Source organism: Bos grunniens, chromosome 23 (assembly GCF_055505025.1).
Source record: "Bos grunniens cultivar Pamir isolate PY7600 chromosome 23, Bosgru_T2T1.0, whole genome shotgun sequence".
In the NCBI taxonomy this organism is placed as follows: Eukaryota; Metazoa; Chordata; class Mammalia; order Artiodactyla; family Bovidae; genus Bos; species Bos grunniens.
In genome coordinates, this window is record NC_141187.1 from 1,933,264 (window position 1) to 1,956,667 (window position 23,404).

Consider the following 23,404-nt stretch of genomic DNA (forward strand, 5'->3'; position numbering starts at 1 on the left):
AAAAGATTGAAAGCAGGAGGAGAAGGGGACGACAGAAGATGAGATGGTTGGATGGCATCACTGACTTGATGGACATGATTTTGAGCAAGCTCCAGGAGTTGGTGAAGTACAGGGAAGTCTGGCATGCTATAGTCCATGGGGTCACAAAGAATCAGACACAACTGAGCAATTGAACTGAACTGAAGCTAAAGTTGTGGAAATTTAACTGACTTGTCTACAGTCACAAAATGAATTAATAATGTAGGCAGTTCTAGTCTTTTTTGATACTGCTTAGATCACCAAAGGTTGGGCTGGTCTGAGCTAAATATAATAAAACTATTTACCCAACAGCACCAGGCATTTAGTTCAAAAACAAAAGGAAGAGAGGACATAGCATCCTCATTCTTAAGAAATATAGGATCTATTTAGGAAGATGTTCAGATAAGTACCAGATAATAAATTGGGCAGAAATTCTGGGTGTATACAAAGTTATGGAATAATCAGAGTGGTATGGGATTATTCTATAACCTCATCTTGACAGAAATTTTAAAACTGGGCATACACATAGGTTGTATGGTTATATTTTTGTACTTTTCTGTTGTGAAATTCTGTTGTTGTTGTTGTTTTCCCTAATTTCAAAATGACTGCCAATCAATAATCTTACCCACATTTCCTCTGAGTTTATTACTTAGTTTAGAAATCTATAGTGTTTCTCCATTGCACAGATAAATCTCAGCTACTCTTTTTTTCTCTCTGCTGAAGACATCTGCCAGGACAAATCCAGAAAACTTTACTCAGCATTCTCTAATTATTTTATTCCCAGGTCCAAGCCTGATGCCAAGCTTTCTGTTCAAACAACCTCTTACTGGAATGCTAAATTGTTGACCTTTAGGAAAGCTTCATTATTTAACCTTCTTCTATTTCTTAGAAAATCAGTAGAAAATTCTATTCAAATGCAACCCTGAATATGCTGGCTTACGTTTTCTGAACACTGAATGTTCTGTTTCTCTCATACAGTGCAATGATTTTATTTTTCTGACTTTTGCATGATGTCAATAAATGTTTAGTTTTATTAATATTGATTATTTTACATTATGTTTTACAATGAATCAGCACCTGGAATACTATTGCATAAAAGTACATGATCATTCCAAATACTATCACTGTCATTACACATATTGCATATTGAGTCTCTTTCCCCTTCCACTATACCTGGAAATATTTTCTATGTTAATTAAAAGTTATGAATAATACATGTCAACCAACAAGTAATTAAGAAACAAAAGAAAAGTATACAACTTCAGTTATGTATTTAAGCTTTAGTGTTAATTGTCTTACTCTTCATGGCTGTGAAGGATCGCATGTAACATGCTGAAGAAAAACAATTGCCAAATCACCACTTGGTAGCAATATGCCAGAGCCTGTGCTAAGTGTTTTTTGTATGCCTTTTTATTTTCACTTTCACATTAACTCTACAAATAATTAATCTGCAACATAAACTTGTTTTCTAGAAAGTCAGTGAAGATCAAAGGCACATTTTTAATAGGAACTGATGAGAAACATCTTTGTAGAAAATGAAAAATACTTACGGGAACCAGAAATTTTTTAATCTCTTCCAAAGCGTGGCTCATACGTGAATAAGCCTCCCCCGGTGGAGCAAACACTTCAATTAATACGTGAAGTTCATCACTCAAGTGGGCATACTTGGCTTCCCCACTTTTTCTTAATTCTTCTTCCTGTGAAAAAAGTTATTTTTATAAATACAAATCCACTCATTTTACATCGATTTAACATTTACTGAGGAGATGACAAAAGGATATAATCTAAGCAAATTTTCCCCAAATGGAAAGTAAAAATCTGGCATAAGTCATTTAAAGACTTCAAAATAATTTTAAGAGTTTGATTTTTTTTTAATCTGACATAATTAGCTGCACATTTTAATCAGCTAAATGAAAAATACTAAATCCCCCAAAAGAAGCGATAGAAATGCCATTAACTCCACTGGAAGAAAAGTATTGCTTTTGTGTCTGACAAGTAATCATTTGCAGGCAATGAACCCACAATGCCACTGTTCTTTAAGAAAACCAGAATTTTATAGATACTTTTTGAGAGGTGGTGAAATGGTTACTTGCTCTCCATGAAAGTGAGCAAAACAGAGGCTTCTTTCACAGGCTCATTCCCATGGGAATAGGTCCTACCCTCACTCTGCTATCATTTGCCACCTCATACAGGAGTAAGTTAAAGCAATGGTTGTTAAGCATTATGTTGACCTTGATTCTGAGTGAGCTGCATACCCAAGATTTTTGTGAGCACTGCAACTGAGTTATTACACATGACTGATCAGTTCAGTTCAGATGCTTCTGACTTTACTCATGTGTGCAAAGTTTTTCACTCATGTTGTCTCTAACCTTTCAATAACATTGCATAGCATTCACATAATTCAAATTAGGATATTGAGTTTAAAAGACTTAAGTAACCTCAGCAAAGTTGGGATTCAAGTCCAGCTCATTTTGCAAGGATTTCAGGGAAGTAAAATTCAGTGAAAAATTAACACATGCTTGCTCAGTCATGTCTGACTCTTTGCAACCTATAGGTTTTATCCTACATGGCTCCTCTGTCCATGAGACTCTCCGAGAAATAATACTGGAGTGGGTTGCCATTCTCTGCTCCAAGAAATCTTCCCAACTCAGGGGTCAAACCTAAGTCTCCTGCATTATAGGTGGATTGTTAATCTGCTGAGCATCCTGAGAAGCTCAAAAGTTACCATAAATAATATTAATTGTATTTTATTTTTCTTGACTCTCCTTTCCCAAACTAGCAATTGATTCACTAAATTTCAAAGGATTAAAAAAAAAAAAAAAAAAGGATTGCTGCTGATTCCTGCTTCTTGGCTGAACATATAATGAGAGCATCACTTCAGGACCTTTTCTGTCAGACAAGCTTTCTGAGAAATCTGAAATAATTCTCATTTTGAACTTACAAAAAGATTAAGCCCTGAGCGTTTTCAGTGGGAGAACTGACTGCAAGACCCCAGACTACCAGAGAACTAACCCTAAGGAGTTTCCAATAGTGAGAACTCACATAGAGGAAACCACTTGAATATAATATCTGGTATCACACAACCTGTGCAAGACTCCTCATCTAAACAACAAACAAAACAAAAATACAAACCCAATCATCAGCAGACAGGATTACCACTTCACTCAGCCTTGTCCATCAGAGGAAAAACAAACAAACAAACAAACACATACACACACACACACACACACACACACACACACACAAAACTGAGCACGAAGCTCACCCTATACAAAGCTTACACAAACAACTGGACCAACCTTAGAAAACCAGAAATAAAAAGGAAGGAAGAATTCATCCTTAAAGCCTGAGAAAAGGGGACCTCAAACACAATTTTTTTTTTTAAATGATAAAAAGGCAGAGAAATACTACACAAAAGAGGAACAAACTAGAAACACAAAAGACCAAATAAATGAAGAGGAAATAGGCAAACTATCTGAAAAATAATTCAGAATAATGATAGTAAACATGATAAAAAAAAAACCTTAAAAACAGAATGGAGAAAATGAAAGAATCAGTTAACAAAGACCTAGAATAGTTAAAGAAAGGGTGTACAATTGCACTCATCTCACATGCTAGTAAAGCAATGCTCAAAATTCTCCAAACCAGGCTTCAGCAATATGTGAACCATGAACTTCCAATGCTCAAGCTGGTTTTAGCAAAGGCAGAGAAACCAGAGATAAAATTGCCAACATCCCCTGGATCATAGAAAAAGCAAGAGAGTTCCAGAAAACATCTATTCCTGCTTTATTGACTATGCAAAAGCTTTTGACTGTGTGGATTGCAATAAACTGTGGAAAATTCTGAAAGAGATGGGAATACCAGACCACCTGACCTGGCTCTTGAGAAACCTATATGCAGGTCAGGATGCAATAGTTAGAACTGGACATGAAACAACAGACTGGTTCCAAATAGGAAAAGGAGTATTCGAGGCTGTATATTGTCACCCTGCTTATTTAACTTATATGCAGAGTACATCATGAGAAACGCTGGGCTGGAAGAAGCACTAGCTGGAATCAAGATTGCTGGGAGAAATATCAATAAACTCAGATATGTAGATGACATCACTCTTATGGCAGAAAGTGAAGAGGAACTAAAAAGCCTCTTGATGAAAGTGAAAGAGGAGAGTGAAAAAGTTGGCTTAAAGCTCAACATTCAGAAAACTAAGATCATGGCATCTGGTCCCATTACTTCATAGGAAATAGATGGGGAAACAATGGAAACAGTGTCAGACTTTATTTTTCTGGGCTCCAAAATCACTGCAGATGGTGATTGCAGCCATGAAATTAAAATATTCTTACTCCTTGGAAGGAAAGTTATAACCAACCTAGATAGCATATTGAAAAGCATAGACATTAATTTGCCAACAAAGGTCCATCTAGCCAAGGGTATGGTTTTTCCAGTGGTCATGTATGGATGTGCGAGTTGGTCTGTGAAGAAAGCTGAGAAGTGAAGAATTGATGCTTCTGAACTATGGTGTTGGAGAAAACTCTTGAGAGTCCCTTGGACTGCAAGGAGATCCAACCAGCCCATCCTAAAGGAGATCAGTCTTGGGTATTCATTGAAAGGACTGATGCTGAAGCTGAAGCTCCAATACTTTGGCTACCTCATGCGAAGAGTTGACTCATTGGAAAAGACCCTGATGCTGGGAGGGATTGGGGGCAGGAGAAGAAGGGGACGGCAGAGGATGAGATGGCTGGATGGCATCACCGACTCGATGGACATGAGTTTGGGTAGACTCCAGGAGTTGGTGATTGACAAGGAGGCCTGACATGCTGCACTTCATGGGGTCGCAAAGAGTCGAGCACAACTTAGTAACTGAACTGAACTGAAACATAGACAAACAAAACAATCACAGAAATTAAAAATACTCTAGAAGGAATCAATAGCAGAATATCTGAAGCAGAAGGATGAATCAGTGAACTGGAAGATAAAATGTTGGAAATAACTTCTGAAGAGCAGAATAAAGTAAAAAAATGAGAAGAACTGAAGATAATCTCAGAGACCTCTGGAACAAAATCAAACACACCAGCATTCAAATTATAGGGGTCCCAGAAGAGTAACAGAGAAAGAAAGTGTATGAAAAAAAGTTTTGAAGAGATTATAGTTGAAACATTTCCCCAGCATGGAAAAGGAAATAGTCAATCAAGTTCAAGAGGGACAAAGAGTCCCATACAGGGTAAACCCAAGCAGAAATATGCCAAGACCCATACTAATCAAACTAACAAAGACTAAACACAAAGAAATAATACTAAAATCATCAAGGGAAAAGCAACAAGTAAAACACTAGGGAAACCCCATATGTTTAACAGCTGATCTTTCAGCAGGAACTCTGCAGGCCAGAAGGGGATGGCAGGATATATTTGAAGTATGGGGAAAATGTACAACAAAGATTACTGTACCCAGAAAGGATCTCATTCAAAATTGATAGAGAAATAAAAAGCTTTTCAGATAAGCAAAATTTAAGGGAATTCAGTACTGGCAAACCAGCTTTAAAACAAATGTTAAAGGGACTTATATAGTCAAGAAACACAAGAGTTAGAAAAAGATCTGCAAAATCAACCCCAAACAATTAAGAAAATGGCAATAGGAATATATATATCAATAATTACTTTAAACATAAATGGATTAAATGCTCCAACCAAAAGAATGGATACATTCTTTTGGCAGAATGGATACAAAAACAAGACCCATACATATGATGTCTGGAAGAAACACACTTCAGACCTAAAGACAGATATAGAGTGAAAGTGAGAGGATGGAAAAATATATTCCATGCAAATAGGAAGCAAAAGAAAGCTGAAGTAGCGATCCTCATATCAGACAAAATAGACCTTAAAATAAAGATTACAAGAGATAAAGAAGGAAACCACATAACCATCAGGGATCAATCCAAGAGGAAGACATAGCATTGTAAATATCTAAGCCCCCAATATAGGAGCACCTCAATACATAAGACAAACACTAACAGACATAAAAGGAGAAATTAATAGTAACACAATAATAATCAGTTCAGTTCACTCACTCAGTCGTGTCCGACTCTTTGTGACCCCATGAACTGCAACACGTCAGGCCTCCCTGTCCATCAACAACTCCTGGAGTCTACCCAAACCCATGTCCATTGAGTCGGTGATGACATCCAACCATCTCATCCTCTGTCACCCCCTTCTCCTCCTGGCCTCAATCTTTCCCAGCATCAGGGTCTTTTCAAATGAGTCAGCTCTTCCAATCAGTTGGCCAAAGTATTGGAGCTTCAGCTTCAACATCAGTCCTTCCAATGAACATCCAGGACTGATCTCTTTTAGGATGGACTGGTTGGATCTCCTTGCAGTCCAAGGGACTCTCAAGAGTCTTTTCAACATCACAGTTCAAAAACATCAATTCTTCAGTGCTCAGCTTTCTGTATAGTTCAACTCTCACATCCGTACATGACTACTGGAAAAACCATAGCCTTGACTAGATGGACCTCTGCTGACAAAGTAATGTCTCTGCTTTTTAAAATGCTGTCTAGGTTGGTCATAACTATCCTTCCAAGGAGTAAGTGTGTTTTAATTTCATGACTACAATCACCGTCTGCAGTGATTTTGGAGCCCCCAAAAATAAAGTCAGCTACTGTTTCCACTGTTTCCTCTCTTTCCCCATCCATTTGCCATGAAGTGATGGGATCAGATGTCATGATCTTAGTTTTCTGAATGTTGACCTTTAAGCCAACTTTTTCACTCTCTTCTTTCACTTTCATCAAGAGGCTTTTTAGTTCCTCTTCACTTTCTGCCATAAGGGTGGTGTCATCTGCATGTATGAGGTTATTGATATTTCTCTGAATAATAATAATAACAATAAAAATACAAGACTTTAAAACCCCACTCACGCCAATGGACAGATCATCAAAACAGAAAATTAATTAAAGAAACACAAGTCTTAAATGAGGCACTAGATGAGATGGATCTCATTGATATCTTCAGGACATTCCATTCAAATGCAGAAGAATACACCTTCTTCTCAAGTGCACATGGAACATTCTCCAGAATAGATCACATCTAGGGTCACAAATGAAACCGCAGTAAATTTAAGAAAATTGGAATTGTGTCAAACATCTTTTCTGACCACAATGCTATAAAAGTAGACATCAATTACAAGAAAAAACCTGTAAAAAAAATACAAACAAATGGAGATTAAACAATACATTTATAAATAACCGATATGTTACTGAAGAAATCAAAAGGGAAATAAAAAAATGTCTATAAAAAAATGACAAGGAAAAGACAACAACTCAAAACCTATGCAGCAACAGCTGTTATAAGACGGAAGTTTATAGCAATACAATCCTACCTGAAGAAACAAGGAAAACATTGAATAGATAACCTAACTGTACACCTAAAACAACTGTAGAAAAAAGAACAAGAAGCCTCAAAATTAGTAGAAGGAAAGAAATCATAAAGAACTGAGCATAAATAAATGAAAATTAAATGAAAGCAACAATAGTAAAGATTAATAAAACTAAAAGTGGTTCTTTGAGAAGATAAAAGTGACAAACCTTTAGCCAGACTCATCAAGAAAAAAAGAGAGAAGAATCAAGTCAACAAAATTAGAAATGAAACAGGAGAGGTTACAACAGGCAACACAGAAATACAAAGGATTGCAAAAGACTATTATGAACAACTATATGGCAATAAAATTGATAACCTGGAAGAAATGGACAGATTCTTAGAAAAGCTCAATCTTCCAAGACTGTACCAGGAAGAAATAGAAATTATGAAGAACCCAATTACAAGCACTGAAATTGAAGCTGTGTTCAAAAATCTCCCAAAAAACAAACGCCCAGGACCAGATGGCTTCACAGAATTTTATCAAACATTTAGAGAAGAGCTAATGCCTATCCTAAAACTCTCAAAAAACTGCAGAGGAAGGAACACTTCCAAACTCATCCTATAAAGGCCACCATCACCCTGATACTAAAACCAGACAAAGACAACACAAAAAAAGAAAACTACATGCCAGTATCAATGATGAACATAGATGCAAAAATCCTCAACAAAATATTATCAAACGGAATTCAGCAAGACATCAAAAAGCTCATACACCGTGATCAGACTGGGTTTATTCTAGGGATGCAAGAATTATTCAGTTCAGTTCAGTCACTCAGTGGGGTCCAACTCTTTGTGACCTCATGGACTGCAATACACCAGGCTTTCCTGTCCTTTACCATCTCCCTGAGCTTGTTCAAATTCATGTCCATTGAGTCAGTGATGCCATCCAACCATATCATCCTCTGTCATCCCATTCTCCTCCTGCCTTCTGTGTTCCCCAGCATCAGGGTCTTTTCCAATGAGTTGCCTCGTCACAGCAGGTGGCCACAGTATTGGAGCTTCAGCTTCAGTATCAGTCTTTCAATGAATATTCAGGATTGATTTCCTTTAGGATTGACTAGTTGGATTTCCTTGCAGTTCAAGGGACTCTCAAGAGTCTTCTCAAGGACCACAGTTTAAAAACATCAATTCTTTGGTGTTTAGCCTTCTTTATGGCCCAGCTCTCACGTCCATACATGACTATTGGAAAAAGCTAATTATTATTAAATTAATTTAAATGTACTACTTTACTCCAAGAGATCATACATTTGAAAACTACTCTAAGCCAAAGAGCTCATGCGTTTCAGAATAAGAAAAAAAATCAAAATCACCATGTCTATGTTCTTGAATTTTAACTTTCAAATGAATCATACAGCACATCAAATGGATGATATAACTCTGAAAGAACACATGTCATATTAGCTTCGACAGTCCAGATTCTGATCATGGGTACTAGAGCAAAAATTGCAACTCTTCCCCTCAATAGTATATAAATTATGATAAGTGACCTCACTAGTTTTGACCTTCTAATTCTTCAATGGTAAAACGATGATAATAATAACAATAATAGCATTAGTCAAACATGACTTGCTAAATATTATTATGCTAAATATCTAAGGTTCAAAACAATATAAAAACAGATATGAACTAAAAAAGGCGATGCATTCAAATATCCTAATTATCCTCCTGAAAACTCTACCAGTGCCAGGAATAAGCTAAACAATAAAAGAAATGTTGGAAACACATAATACATAGTACACAAAAGTTTTATATTTTGGTTTTTACTTTAGCAATTACTCTTGTTATATTTTATCCTTAGAGTTATAATTTACTGAGTGTTTTCTGCAGATTTTTTATTATTATTATTAATGCCCAGAGAACTTTCTTTTAATACAAATCCTCTCAGTAATAAATAAGTCTCTTATCTGTACAACTTTCTCTGTCATGAAATTCAAATAGAAACAAATGAATTATTTATACCTTGGGCTGAATGGGATTGTCTGAATGATTAATTGAAAAGCATTTGTAACTACACTTATGTAGAAATTCTTTTCTAGTATGTTCATCCGTTCAAATTGCATCCTCACATAGGGATTTTGTACAAATGTATGTATGTGTATAAATGTATATATATATATATATATATATATATATATATATATGTGTGTGTGTGTGTGTGTGTACATATTTGTCTGTGGTAGAGATGCAATGGCTGACCCTGAAGAGGATCTCAGTTACTTTTGCCTTTGCCTTGCTCCCTGAGACTAAACAGGCAAGAACTCTCCTAGATTATAGCATCTGTGGCCCAAACAGTCAGCTCTGTGAGGAAATCTTGTCAGAGCTGTACCCTCACTCCTTTTTCTCGGAGCAATTTTTTGTTTCTCCCCCTCCCAGAGTCTTTAATTTAAAAAACTTCTGATTGTAAGTACTTTCTCCTCTCTTTGAAAAGTACATAAACCCTTTGGAAGATATAAGTTAGGCCTTTTGTCAGTTTTATGTCCTAGGAATGTCTTTCTCCTTTTAAATGCAAGCACCAAAACAGGCATCTATCTTCTAGTTTCTGTGAGGGGATGGTAGAAGCCTAACTTTGGTAGGGGCCTTGCTCCAGGTTGCAAAACTACTTCCTGTCATAAAGATACGAGAAGTTTGCTTTTTCCTGGATGAACCCAATTAGCTAACCAATAATTATGCAAAGTTAGGATGCTCTCTGTGTGCTATCAGGACCTCTTATTTGGGGATTACTTGTTTTTTACATTGAGAACAAGTATGTAATGGTTTGTATCTGCTTGGCTATAAAAGGATGAGATCTCTCCCTGTCTTTTCATCTCTTGATGAATGGCCCATGATGCCCATCACATTCAGATCTAATGCTTAATAATAATAAAAGCATCTTCTTCTCTACAAAAAGAGTTCTTTTTGTAGACACAATTCTGGGCCGGGAGAAGATTTTCTTATTACATAAATTCCACCAATACTCTTTATAACAGATGCTGTGCATACTCTACCCATATTCATTGACTTCATTATCTTCATGTAACCAGCATTTATTTATTTTCTTGCTGGAGGCTTGATCTGGCCTTGAGGGATAGCCCTACTTAAGCACAGAGCAGGGAAGACACGCCAGGACTCAACTCTCTATGGACCAGTTGTCAACTAGTGATTGGAGAGAGCCAGCTTATAAACACCTCAGCCTGCTCCTCCCTTAGATGTGGTACCAGCTATAGTTGCCCCATATGTTTGGTTGCTTAAGTTCAACTGCTAAGCTTCAGCTGCTTCAAAGAAAGCTTATCAGTTGCACAAAGCAACTGCTCTGTGCACAAGTGGAGGTATGTCTTTAGCCTGTTTGAGAATGCACATTACATGGGTTTCCTTACATTTCTTATTTTACTTCCTTACTCCTATACTGAGGTTTCCAGAGTTTTCCTTCCAAATAAACTTCACATAACTAAATTTTTCTACATTGTCCTTGTCTAGGGGAACTCAAAGCAAGACAATACAGTAGTTTAAATTAAGGATAGATGATGGAAGTCAGAAATTTTGTACAGAAAGATTAAATACAAAGCAAAGTACATGAATAGATAAAGATTATGAAGGAAATATCAGAGACATGTAAAATAGATCCAGTAAAGCTGATATGTAATAGTAAGAATTACACAAAGAGAAAACAAAACATAAGAAAAATAAATAAATAATAGAAGAAAACTTTTTGCAGGATGCAGAATATAAGTGTTTACCTAATTCTATTCTGAACTTAAGAGAAAAGAGCCAAAGTGAGATGCATTTCAGGAAAATCCCTGAATTTTAAGAAAAGCAAGAATAAGCAAGCAAAAAAAAATGAACAGAAATAAAAAAATTACTATATGCCTCTAAAGCTGATCCAAAAAGGGAAAATATACAATCGACAATGGACTTCCCATGTACAAAATTTCAGATTTAGAAACAAGGATAGTAGGTTTGCCAGTGAGTATGCACTAGGTTCTGTGCTGAGGGCAACTTTCTGTTTACTGCCCCTGAAACAACCCAGGGCCTAAGAGTCTTCTGGAACACCAAGAACTGTCTGATTTCAGTTTCTGGGGCCATGGATGCTGATGATGTCATAAGATGATAATTCATTATTTTAACTATTCCACTATAATTTATGGCATTTGTTATGCTCTTCTAAGAAATACAATGTTCAGACTACCTGGAATTTGTCTGTTGAAAATTTTCACCACTGAAAAAGACAATGCCTATTCCCAAGAAGGCCCAGTAGTCTAGAATTCATGAGGAATTAAACTGTCTTGAGTGTATGGCGACTAAAGCAAAAAGCAAAATGAAAGATTCTTGACAAGACATCGTTAAAGATGGAAGCATGCTTCCAACTCTTTGAGACCCCATGGCTGCCAGGCTATTCTGTACATGGAATTCTCCAGGCAAGAACGCTGGAGCGGGTAGCCATTCCCTTATCCAGGGGATCTTCCCGATCTAGGGATTGAACCCAGGTGACCTGCATTGCAGGCAGATTATTTACCATTTGAGGCACCAGAGAACTGTATTTTACAAATCACTTAGAATGTTGATTCTCAGGGGGGCTGTATCCTGTTTCCATTTCAAGAAAACATATCTTCAAGGATAAAGTGTCTTAAGTAAAACCTAAACAGGAACCTGTTGAATTGGAATAGGGCTGTGGGAGAAAATTAAGAAGTGAAAACAACTAGTGAGCTGGTGAGGGGATTTCATTCAGTACAGTCACTTTTGACCCAGTAGATATGGTCAGATTTGCTTCTGAGCCTCATGATGCTCTAGCCAATGATGGAAAAGCAAGTACTAGTGAATCCCAGTTGGTAAGGAGCAAAGCCAAATGACTGGTTCTAAGAGAAAATGTGGAGGTGGGATATCAATTTGGGGAAGGTCACCTTGCACAGCCATTACTGTCTGTAGAGGAGATAGCAACAGGATACCAGACAGCAATGACAAGGGTGCTGAAGCCAGAGATAAAAAAAAAAATAGAACAAAAGAAAGGCCACAAAACCTGCTGAAGACATTCAGAGGACCCTAGAGAGGCTGTCTCCTGCCCTTGAAAGGAAAGTAGCACACAAGGCAATTTGGCCTTGAAGGTAGGATTTGGAAGGCTTTACTTTAGACAATGCATTATGCTGTTCATCAAGCAGCCAGACCGAGAAGCAAACACATTAGGACTTATAAAGTGGCTAACCACTGAATAGAATACTTGTGGCGTCAGCACAGAATGGCATCCAAATTTACAACATATGGATGCAAAATTAATAAAAGGCACAGACAGAATAATCATTTTGACACTTTTAGCTTTCTGTAAAAAAATTTTCCAGATTATACCAGTTGCTGCTGACAAGCCTCTGCTGACATATTGTATACCTAAAATTCAATGATTTCCACATGGCATTACAGGATTTTTTCATCTGGTGCTGGCTGAGCTCAACAGCTTCATCTTCTGCATGCCCTCTGCAGATACTCACTAGAAAAACCTTACCTTTCTCTGAAATCATCATCTGCTTTCAACCCCCTGTGGACTTTTATTTGGAACAAATATATTCATCCAACTCCACATAGTCAGCAACATAGAAATGATTGCTCAATAGAATCTTAACTGCAACACCTTCTAAATATGATTATATCACAAATACTTGGTATTATATTACTAATATTGATAGTATACTTCAACAGAACATTTGGTTCCATGGATCCTTGAACACTAAGTGTTTTGCTGTTGGCATCATGTATGTGTGATTGGGGAGTGGATTATGGCAGAGTATACATAAATGATGTTTCTTAGATCATATCTAAATCTTAATAGAAAGTATAATCTCTATATACTTTTATATTAATTGCTTTATTCAAATAAATGGCTAAGTTTTCTGTTACCTGGTAATAAATACTTTCCAAAGGAAATGGGGAACATAAAAATTTGATCTTATAGATGTTGTCACTTTCCCTTTCTGTCCTTCATATTGTTTTAGCAAAAGTATACTTGATAATGTCTAAAAGGAAAATTTATTTTATAGACTAGGCAAAAGAATGGAGAGAGTGAAGATATTTCTATTCTCTTCAAATAATTCAATTACATGGAAAGACTATATTTGTAGAAAGTGAATGTTAATTCTTAAAATTTTTATTTCTGATGAGTTTATCTCTGTTTCATTTTTATAGACTACAAAAGGTTCTATCAGTGCTGGGAAATAGAAACTGAGCACAGAACCTCTGAAACACCTCAGAATCAAAGCAGAGTGGAGGCAGTGTGTACACATACCTCTAGAACTCACTTCCAAGTGCTGCAGTTTACTAGGAATCTGAGCTTGGGTGTTTGGCACTGGAGCAACTATAAAACTTCTCCTGGATGTGGAAAGCCCTTCTGCATTTTTTTTTTTTTAAGTCTGTGAAATCAATGTTTTTGGAAAAGCATAAGGAAAAGTAATGAGCTCAGGACCTAGACTTGGACTGATCGTGACACTTTATATTGATCAAGGTTTGTTCTGCTTCATAGCACAGAATATGTCTTTCCCAGGAGAGGAGTTATTCCCATCACTAATCCTGACAATTGTTACTTTCATGGTATGTCTGAAAATTTTCAATATCACCTACATACACTTAAGTGAATTTAGACTCACTCTTTCTTTATCTTAGGGCAACAAACCTTTTTGGATGTTGCATAAACACACAAGTGGAGTCATAATGGTTTGATGTACTAGTGTTTGTCCTATAGCACTGGTACAGGATGTATGTAAAATATAAATAGAATCTATTAATCCAAAGTATTAATCCAACCTCTTAGCACAGTCCTCTCTCTGTCCCTGCTGGTCCAAGAGCAAGGATATGGAGTTAGCAAGGATGGAAACATTTGGAGAACATGGGTCAATGCAGGGAGGCTACGATGGCCCTCTAATCTTTCACACACACACACACACACACACACACACACACACACACACACAGCATATTGTATACTAAATTAAGAGTATATTTTCAGCTGTCTTGCCCCAGTGCTAACACTGCTAGGCTCTTTGGGGAACAAAACAGAACATATATTGACTGACCACAAGATGCTGAGACTATACCAAGGATTTCCTCATCTGTGATTTAGTTAAGCTGCATCATAGGTTGGGCTTCCCAGGTCACTAAGTAGGCAAAGAATTTGCCAGCCAATGCGGTAGACACAGGAAATGTGGGTTTGATCCCTAGGTTGGGAATATTCCCTGGAGGAGGGCATGGCCACCCACTCCAGTATTCTTGCCTGGAAAATCCCTTGGATAGAGGAACCTGGCAGGCTACAGTCCACAGGGTTGTAAAGAATTGGACACGACTGAAGTGACTTAGCACGCAGCTCAATATCTGATTTAAAATTTAAAAACCATCAAATACATGCCAAGTTTCAGCAAAGCAGATAGCACACTACTTTCTATGAATGGAGAATCACTACAGGAATCGATTTAAAGTTGAGGATACAAAATCGCTTTGTATTGATTGGGGGTCCTCTTACTGTAACACTATGATTAGAAATGCTGCATATATTAGAAAAAGTTAAACACATTTCAAAATAGCACATACTTTTGAGAGAGTACTACAAAAGGCAAACTTGAAATTGTCCAGAGTAGAAAAAGTTTACTGAAAACCAAGATTAACAACGAAACAAAGTAAGCTTTAGTGATATCAGTGATTAAATTTTGGTAAATACATTCACTTCTAAACGTAATGCAAGTCATTCACAGAATCTGTTTATATTACTTTAAATTTATTAAATACCAGTGGAATAATTTGGCCTTTCCATGAAGCACAGCCATCAGGATCCATGAAAATATTAATGACACATACAAAAGATGAACTAAAGTGACACTGGGGTGAACAGATATTAGAATTGAAAAGTTTTTGGATTGTTGTTTCAATTTTCTTTGTGCTTACCACTAATGCATCTATTTCATCCTTAGGTTGAAGAGAGATGGATTCTGTGGCATTGCCTTTACTGAAAGAAGTTTATTTGAGACATTACTTGAAAGGAGCAAGGGAACATTTGAAGCAGAACAAAGATAAAATTAAATTTTAGCACATTATGGCACTGTACTAACTTTAGATGAAGCACAGGAGGTATAATTTTTCTTGACCTCTCTAAGGTGCTTACCCAACAGTTAGAACATCTGCCGTCAGTAGACAGAAGGTGAAGACTATAGAAACCATTCATTTATGCTACTGTTCCCTATATCTACATTAAGTTTAGTGACTATAATGTTTCTTTCTTTTTTTTTAATTTAATTGTAGGTGTTTAATACTTTTCTTCATGAGTCCCCCAGATTTTCCAGTATTGAAAGTTGGACCATGTGTAAAAGGAGATGATTCTCTCGGGTATGAGTGCTTTTCTTCATCCATTGCTATCATGGCAAATAATGAATAAAGTAAGAGCTAAGATATTTAAAAATATCTGTTACTCAACTGGAAATTGGAGAATTTTACTGAGAAAAATGCATCTTCAAATCTACTAATTTAATACCATAAATACCTGTCATTTCTACCATTTCTGTCTATAAAAATTGCTATGATAATGTTATAAAATTAGTTTTATCTAATTTCCTTTTTATTTTAATCTATTAAATACTATATATTTTGTTTTGAAATAAATTATTTATCAGAACATTTAAATTATCAGATCAGATCAGTCGCTCAGTCCTGTCTGACTCTTTGCGACCCCATGAATCGCAGCACGCCAGGCCTCCCTGTCCATCACCAACTCCCGGAGTTCACTCAGACTCACGTCCATCGAGTCAGTGATGCCATCCAGCCATCTCATCTTCTGTCGTCCCCTTCTCCTCTTGCCCCCAATCCCTCCCAGCATTAGAGTCTTTTCCAATGAATCAACTCTTCGCAAGAGGTGGCCAAAGTACTGGAGTTTCAGCTTTAGCATCATTCCTTCCAAAGAAATCCCAGGGCTGATCTCCTTCAGAATGGACTGGTTGGATCTCCTTGCAGTCCAAGGGACTCTCAAGAGTCTTCTCCAACACCACAGTTTAAAACCATCAATTCTTTGGCGCTCAGCCTTCTTCACAGTCCAACTCTCACATCCATACATGATCACAGGAAAAACCGTACACTTAAATGGTATAAAATCATTACAATTATTTTAAAACTATTGATTCAATAAAAATTACAAAGAAGGCATTATAAATTACTATTATAAAATTCTCATTTGATTTATGCTTCTTTTGTGGGTGATTATACTTTATTGTTGCTGCTGCTTAGTTGTGTCAGTTATGTCTGACTCCGTCCAACCGTATGGACTGTAGCCTGCCAGGCTCCTCTGTCCATGGGATTCTCTGGGCAAGAGTACTGGTGTAGGTTGCCATGCCCTCCCTCCTCCAGGGAATTTTCCTGACACAAGGATCGAACTCTGGTTTCCTGAATTGAAGGCAGAGTCTTTACTGTGAGCCACCAGGGAAGCCTGTGATTATATTTCAATGACAAGTGAAAGCTGCTCAGTCATGTCTGACTCTTTGTGACCCCATGGAATTCTCCAGGCCAGAATGCTGAAGTGCGTAGCCGTTACCTTCTCTAGGGGATCTTCCCAATCCAGGGATCAAACACAGGTCTCCCACATTGTAGGCAGATTCTTTACCAGCTGAGCCACCAGGGAAGACCACTTTGCTCAGAAACAAAGAAATTGCAGTTCTTTCCAGCCAGTGCCGAGCGATGGGCATCTCTCGGGACAACTGGCACAAGCGCCATAAGACTGGGGGCAAGAGAAAGTCCTACCACAAGAAGCAGAAGTATGAGCTGGAACGCCCCGCTGCCAACACAAAGATTGGCCCCCGTGGCATACACACAGTCCGTGTGCGGGGAGGCAACAAGAGGTACCGGGCCTTAAGGCTGGACGTTGGGAACTTCTCCTGGGGCTCGGAGTGTTGTACACGCAAGGTAAGAATCAATTTATAGATTGAATGCAATCCCTATCAAGCTACCAACAGTATTTTTTAGAGAACTATAACAAATAATTTCACAATTTGTATGGAAATACAAAAAACCTCAAATCGCCAATGCAATCTTGAGAAAGAAGAATGGAACTGCAGGAATCAACCTGACTGACTTCAGTCTCTACTATAAAGCTACAGTCACGAAGACATTATGGTGCTGGCACAAAGACAGACATATAGATCAGTGGAACAAAATAGAAAGGCCAGAGGTAATTCCATGCACCTATGGATACCTTATCTTTGACAAAGGAGGCAAGAATATACAATGGAGAAAAGACAACCTCTTTAACAAGTGGTGCTGGGAAAACTGGTCAAAAACTTGTAAAAGAATAAAACTAGAACACTTTCTAACACCATACACAAAAATAAACTCAAAATGGATTAAAGATCTAAACGTAAGACCAGAAACTATTAAACTCCTAGAAGAAAACATAGGCAAAACACTCTAGACATAAACCACAGCAGGATCCTCTATGACTCATCTCCCAGAATATTGGAAATAAAAGCAAAAATAAACAAATGGGATCTAATTAACCTTAAAAGCTTCTGCACAACAAAGGAAATTCTAAGCAAGGTGAAAAGACAGCCTTCAGAATGGGAGAAAACAATAGCAAATGAAGCAACTGACAAAGGACTAATCTCAAAAATATACAAGCAACTCCTGCAGCTCAAATCCAGAAAAATAAACGACCCAATCAAGAAATGGACCAAAGAACTAAATAGACATTTCTCCAAAGAAGACATACAGATGGCTAACAAACATATGAAAAGATGCTCAAAATCACTCATTATCAGAAAAATGCAAATCAAAACCACAATAAGGTACGATTTCACCCCAGTAAGAATGGCTGTGATCCAAAAGTCTACAAGCAATAAATGCTGGAGAGGGTGTGGAGGAAAGGGAACCCTCTTACACTGTTGGTGGGAATGCAAACTAGTACAGCCACTATGGAGAACAGTGTGGAGATTCCTTAAAAACCTGGAAATAGAACTGCCTTATGACCCAGAAATCCCACTACTGGGCATACACACTAAGGAAACCAGAGTTGAAAGAGACATGTGTACCCCAATGTTCATTGCAGCACTGTTTATAATAGCCAGGAAATGGAAGCAACCTAGATGTCCATCAGCAGATGAATGGATAAGAAAGTAGTGGTACATATACACAATGGAGTATTACTCAGCCTTTAAAAAGAATACATTTGGTAAGATGGTAACAATAACCCCTGTGTACGAGACAGCAAAAGAGACACTGAAGTATAGATCAGTCTTATGGACTCTGTGGGAGAGGGAGAGGGAGGGGAGATTTGGGAGAATGGCATTGAAACATGTACAATATCATGTATGAAATGAGTCACCAGTCCAGGTTCAATGCACGATACTGGATGCTTGGGGCTGGTGCACTGGGAGGACCCAGAGGGAGGATATGGGGAGGGAGGAAGGAGGAGGGTTCAGGATGGGGAACACAGGTATACCTGTGGCAGATTCATTTTGATATTTGGCAAAACTAATACAATATTGTAAAGTTTAAAAATAAAATAAAATTAGAAAAAAAAAATGTTAACAGGCCTCTGGGCCAGAAGATGATGCAAATCACCTAAGCTTTTGCATATGATAAGTTTGCAGGAAGAAAGCCTGGCTTGCTGCATGACTCTACCCCTTCCCCCATTATCCTCTATGCATAACTTAAGGTATAAAAACTACTTTGGAAAACAAAGTGCAGGCCTTGTTCACCGAAAAAAAAAAATTAAATTAAATTAAATTAAATTAAATTAAAAAAAAAAAAAGAATACATTTGAATCAGTTCTAATGAGGTGGATGAAACTGGAGCCTATTAAAAAGAGTGAAGTAAGCCAGAAAGAAAAACACCAATGCAGTATACTAACATGTATATATGGAATTTAGAAAGAAGGTAACGATAACCCTGTATGTGAGACAGCAAAAGAGACACAGATGTATTGAACAGTCTTTTGGACTCTGTAGGAGAGGGCGAGAGTGGGATGATATGGGGAATGGCATTTAAACATGTAAAATATCATATGTAAAATGAATTGCCAGTCCATGTTTGATGCATGATACAGGGTGCTCGGGGCTGGTGCACTGGGATGACTCAGAGGAATGGGATGAGGAGAGAGGTGGGTGGGGGTTTCAGGATGGGGAACACGTGTACACTCATGGCAGATTCAAGTCAATGTATAGCATAACCACTACAATATTGTAAGGTAAAATAAATAAATTAATTAATTTAAAAAAGAAATCACAGTATTAATAAAATTCCTTATGATTTAATTTTATCTATGTCCTATATAGCAATAAATATTAGATTCTATCAAATCATTTAAAGATAATACCTTATGCAAGAAGGAAATGAAGGCAATTAAAATTTTATAACAAAACCATTTTGAGAATTTAGTATACCTGCTACTTCCTAACACCTAGTCACATGTAAACGTTTCATGGATAAACCTAAGATATATAAAACCTCCCTTTTCTTTTTGGCTAAATTACAGACATTTTTCTCTGATTTTCTAAATTATTTTCCTTTGTATGTAGTCATACTGTAAATTAAGACAAGAGTCCTTGTCTATCTTAATAGCACTGTCTTCAAGTAGTGGTTTCCTCCAAGTATTTGTTAATTAAAAAATTATCAAATGTATTAAAATATAAATACAATAACAGGAAAGCAAAATCATGTTATAAAAAATTCCTCCAATCCAAAATGAATAAAAAAAATTGAGAGAATGAATTTAATGGAACACTTAGCTTTCTAGGGCACTAACCCTCTAACCCATCATATTATCATTTTAAGTAGTTTTTGGATATTAGAAATTTGTTTGCTTTAGTAATATGAAGGATAATATACTAACAACATAAAATTTCACTCTGGAGAGAGTAACTTTTCCAGATATTGTCAGGGCTAAAATAATAGTCATTCTGGCAGATTCACTGAGCTGATATGTATATTTATTTGTATTGATTGTCTATAATACAACATTTATAGCACTAGCCCTATTCTCCTCTGACCTGAACTCTCTATAAAAATTATATTAAAACTTTCCATGTAACTATGGAAATAGAGAGCACAAATTAAAAATTAATAATAAGAAAAGCAAAATTTAGTAAATGTTGATGGAATTAATGTTTGTTGATGCTCTTTCCAGTTTACAACAATCTGTCATTTGTTAGGATGTATTCATAGCAGAATATATCACTGTTCCTACAATGCCACCCTTTTCTACTTTTTCAATTAAATCAACATTGCCAAAGTAGAATTATTATGACTAGTACACAAAATAAAGCTGCTTCTAACACAATAAATACACTTTGTATCCACATAAATGTAGTTTATGTGGTAGAAATGGGAAAAAAAAAAGATCACTTATCCAATGAAAATATCATTCTTATTAGCTAAACCAAAACTACTTGAGTAGAAAGTCTTTCACATCCATGGTTGAGAATTGTGTCTGTTTTTATTATTGTTATTATTGAGGCAAAGGCAAAACTCTTTCATTTTCAAAATTCACTTAAGAGATTTGATGATCTGATCACAATTTCTTAATATTATTGGGAAACATTGATGGCAAAAGGAGAAGGGGGTGGCAGAAGATGATTTGATTAGATATAATCACCAACTCAATAGACATAAGTTGAGCAAACTCCAGGAGATAGTGAAGGACAAGGAAGCCTGGCTTGCTGCAATCAATGGGGTCTCAAAGAGTCAACACAATTTAGTGACTGAACAAAAATAGCAATGTGAATAAACCTGATGGCAAGGTTCTGTCTGCAAATATAAAAGTTGTTCAATCCACTCTTCTTCCTAATCAATAAAAGTAACATATGTAAAAAGGGCTACATCAATGGAAGTTATATATGCAAGTATAACTTCCACTGATTTACATTTTTGTTATTATTAATATTTTCATTATTTCTACTACTTGCCATCATCATTTGAAGCCACAACAATACTCTATGCTTTTTATAAAAAGAAGGATTAAAATTCATTTCTAATATGAAAAATAAAACAGAATCATCTCAATATGATTTGGCAGTATGAAGGAATAGTTACTTTGAAGAACTGCCTCCCTAAACCATGAGTTGTCTTCATGTTGATATATGGCAAAACCAATACAATATTAAAGTTAAAAAATAAAATAAAATAAGTTTAAAAAAATTTAAAAAAGAAATAAAATCAGATATAATCAATACATTTATATACTTAGTAGAAAAGAGAAAATTTTAATTACCAAAAATTGAATTTAATTAAATATTGAAAATATACAAAACAAAACAAACTTCCTGAGACCTCAGAGGAGAGGCACTCACTTTTTGCTTTCCCTATCCTACACTCTTATGCCAGATCTCTTAGAGGACACTCGCATACATATCTGGAGCCCTAGATTTTATGTCTGGTACATGTTTTTTTATAGCTTCTTCCCAGGACATTCCCCTTGATTGCCTGGCTCTATTGGCCAGGGCTCCCTATGATCTTGGATCCCAGAGGACTCTAACAATTGGAGAGATAGTTCTTGGCTGTCTGTCACCTCAGGGCACTGTAACATCTTTCCAGCCTTTCTATGAAACAGAGTGAAGTAAGCCAGAAAGAAAAACACCAATAGAGTATACTAACACATATATATGGAATTTAGAAAGATGGTAATGATAACCCTGTATGCGAGACAGCAAAAGAGACACAGATGTATAGAACAGTCTTTTGGATTCTGTGGGAGAGGGATAGGGTGGGATGATTTGGGAAAATGGCATTGTAACATGTATAATATCATATAGGAAATGAATCGCCAGTCCAAGTTTGATGCAGGATACAGGATGCTTGGGGCTGGTGCATTGGGATGACCCAGAGGGATGGTATGGGGAGGGAGGTGGGAGGGGGGTTCAGGATTGGGAACACGTGTACACCTGTGGCAGATTCATGTTGATGTATGGTAAAACCAATACACTATTGCAAAGTAAAAAAAAAAATAATAATAAATAATAAATTTTTAAAAATGAAAAAAAAAAAAAACATAGAAAATGACTTACTTGTCCTGAAATTTAGACCTGAAAGGCAGGCTTGAGGTCTAACACACATCAGAAGGCTATGAAGGTGTCCTTCAGGAACACAGGTGAGAGAATGCTGTCTTTGTGCTCTTGCTCTGCCTTGCTACAGCTGACTGGTGTCTTGTATAAAGGAGCTTCCACATTTGTCTGTTGCCCCAGTTCCTGTGACTATCATCCAGGGGTATTAGATATTTGCATTCTCTAAAAGATACTGTCTGGGGATCTAGTTTCCAATTAGTCTAAATCTGGTCATTAACTGAGATCCTACCCTTTGGCACACTGACTAGCATACCCATAACTACTGGTAGTTATTAAAGTAAAATAGGCTGTTTGGACAATCACATAGGTTTGAGAGACATCCAATAGCTAGTGCAGGGTTGAATGAGAAGTTTCATCTTTTACATAAGACCAGTTCTACAAGCCTTGTTATTTCATTTAATGCATAGAAACAAACACAGGGAGTCAACAAAAATAAAGAAAGAGGTATATGTTCCAAATGAAAGAACAAGATAAAGCCTCGGGGGGAAAAAAAGCCTTATTGAAATGGAGATAAGTAATTTACCTGATAAAAGATAAAAGTATAGTCACAAAGATGCTCAAATATTGGTAGATGAAAACAGTGAAAATTTTAACAAAGAGATTAAAATCAAGAAAATAGCAGACAGAAGCCACAAAGCTAAATAATACAATTAGTGAACTGAAAAATACACAAGAAGGGACAAAAGCAGACTAGATGAACCAAGAGAAATGATGGGTTAATGAAAAAGCAGGGCAGAAGAACTCATCCAATTACAGCAGCAAAAGAAAAAGAAATGATTTTTTTTTAATAAAGGTAACTTAAGAGACTTATAGAGCAAAGAGTGAACTAACATTTGCATTACCGAAGTCTTAGAAGGAAAAGAGAGAGAGAGAAAGGGGCAGAAAACTTATTCAGGTAAAAAAAAAAAAAAATTCTGAAAACTTCCCTAAACTGTTGGC

At 36.6% G+C, this 23,404-nt stretch overlaps 1 protein-coding gene across 2 annotated transcripts in view; it reads right to left on the reverse strand.

Moving 5' to 3' along the window:
• Positions 1-23,404, reverse strand: part of KHDRBS2 (KH RNA binding domain containing, signal transduction associated 2) — a 619,474-nt gene that overhangs the window by 266,239 nt on the left and 329,831 nt on the right. For both annotated transcript variants that reach the window (XM_086370607.1, XM_086370606.1), the window contains exon 4: positions 1,569-1,715. In XM_086370607.1, coding sequence (XP_086226733.1) covers positions 1,569-1,715 — 147 coding nt within the window. The remainder of the gene's footprint in view (positions 1-1,568; positions 1,716-23,404) is intronic.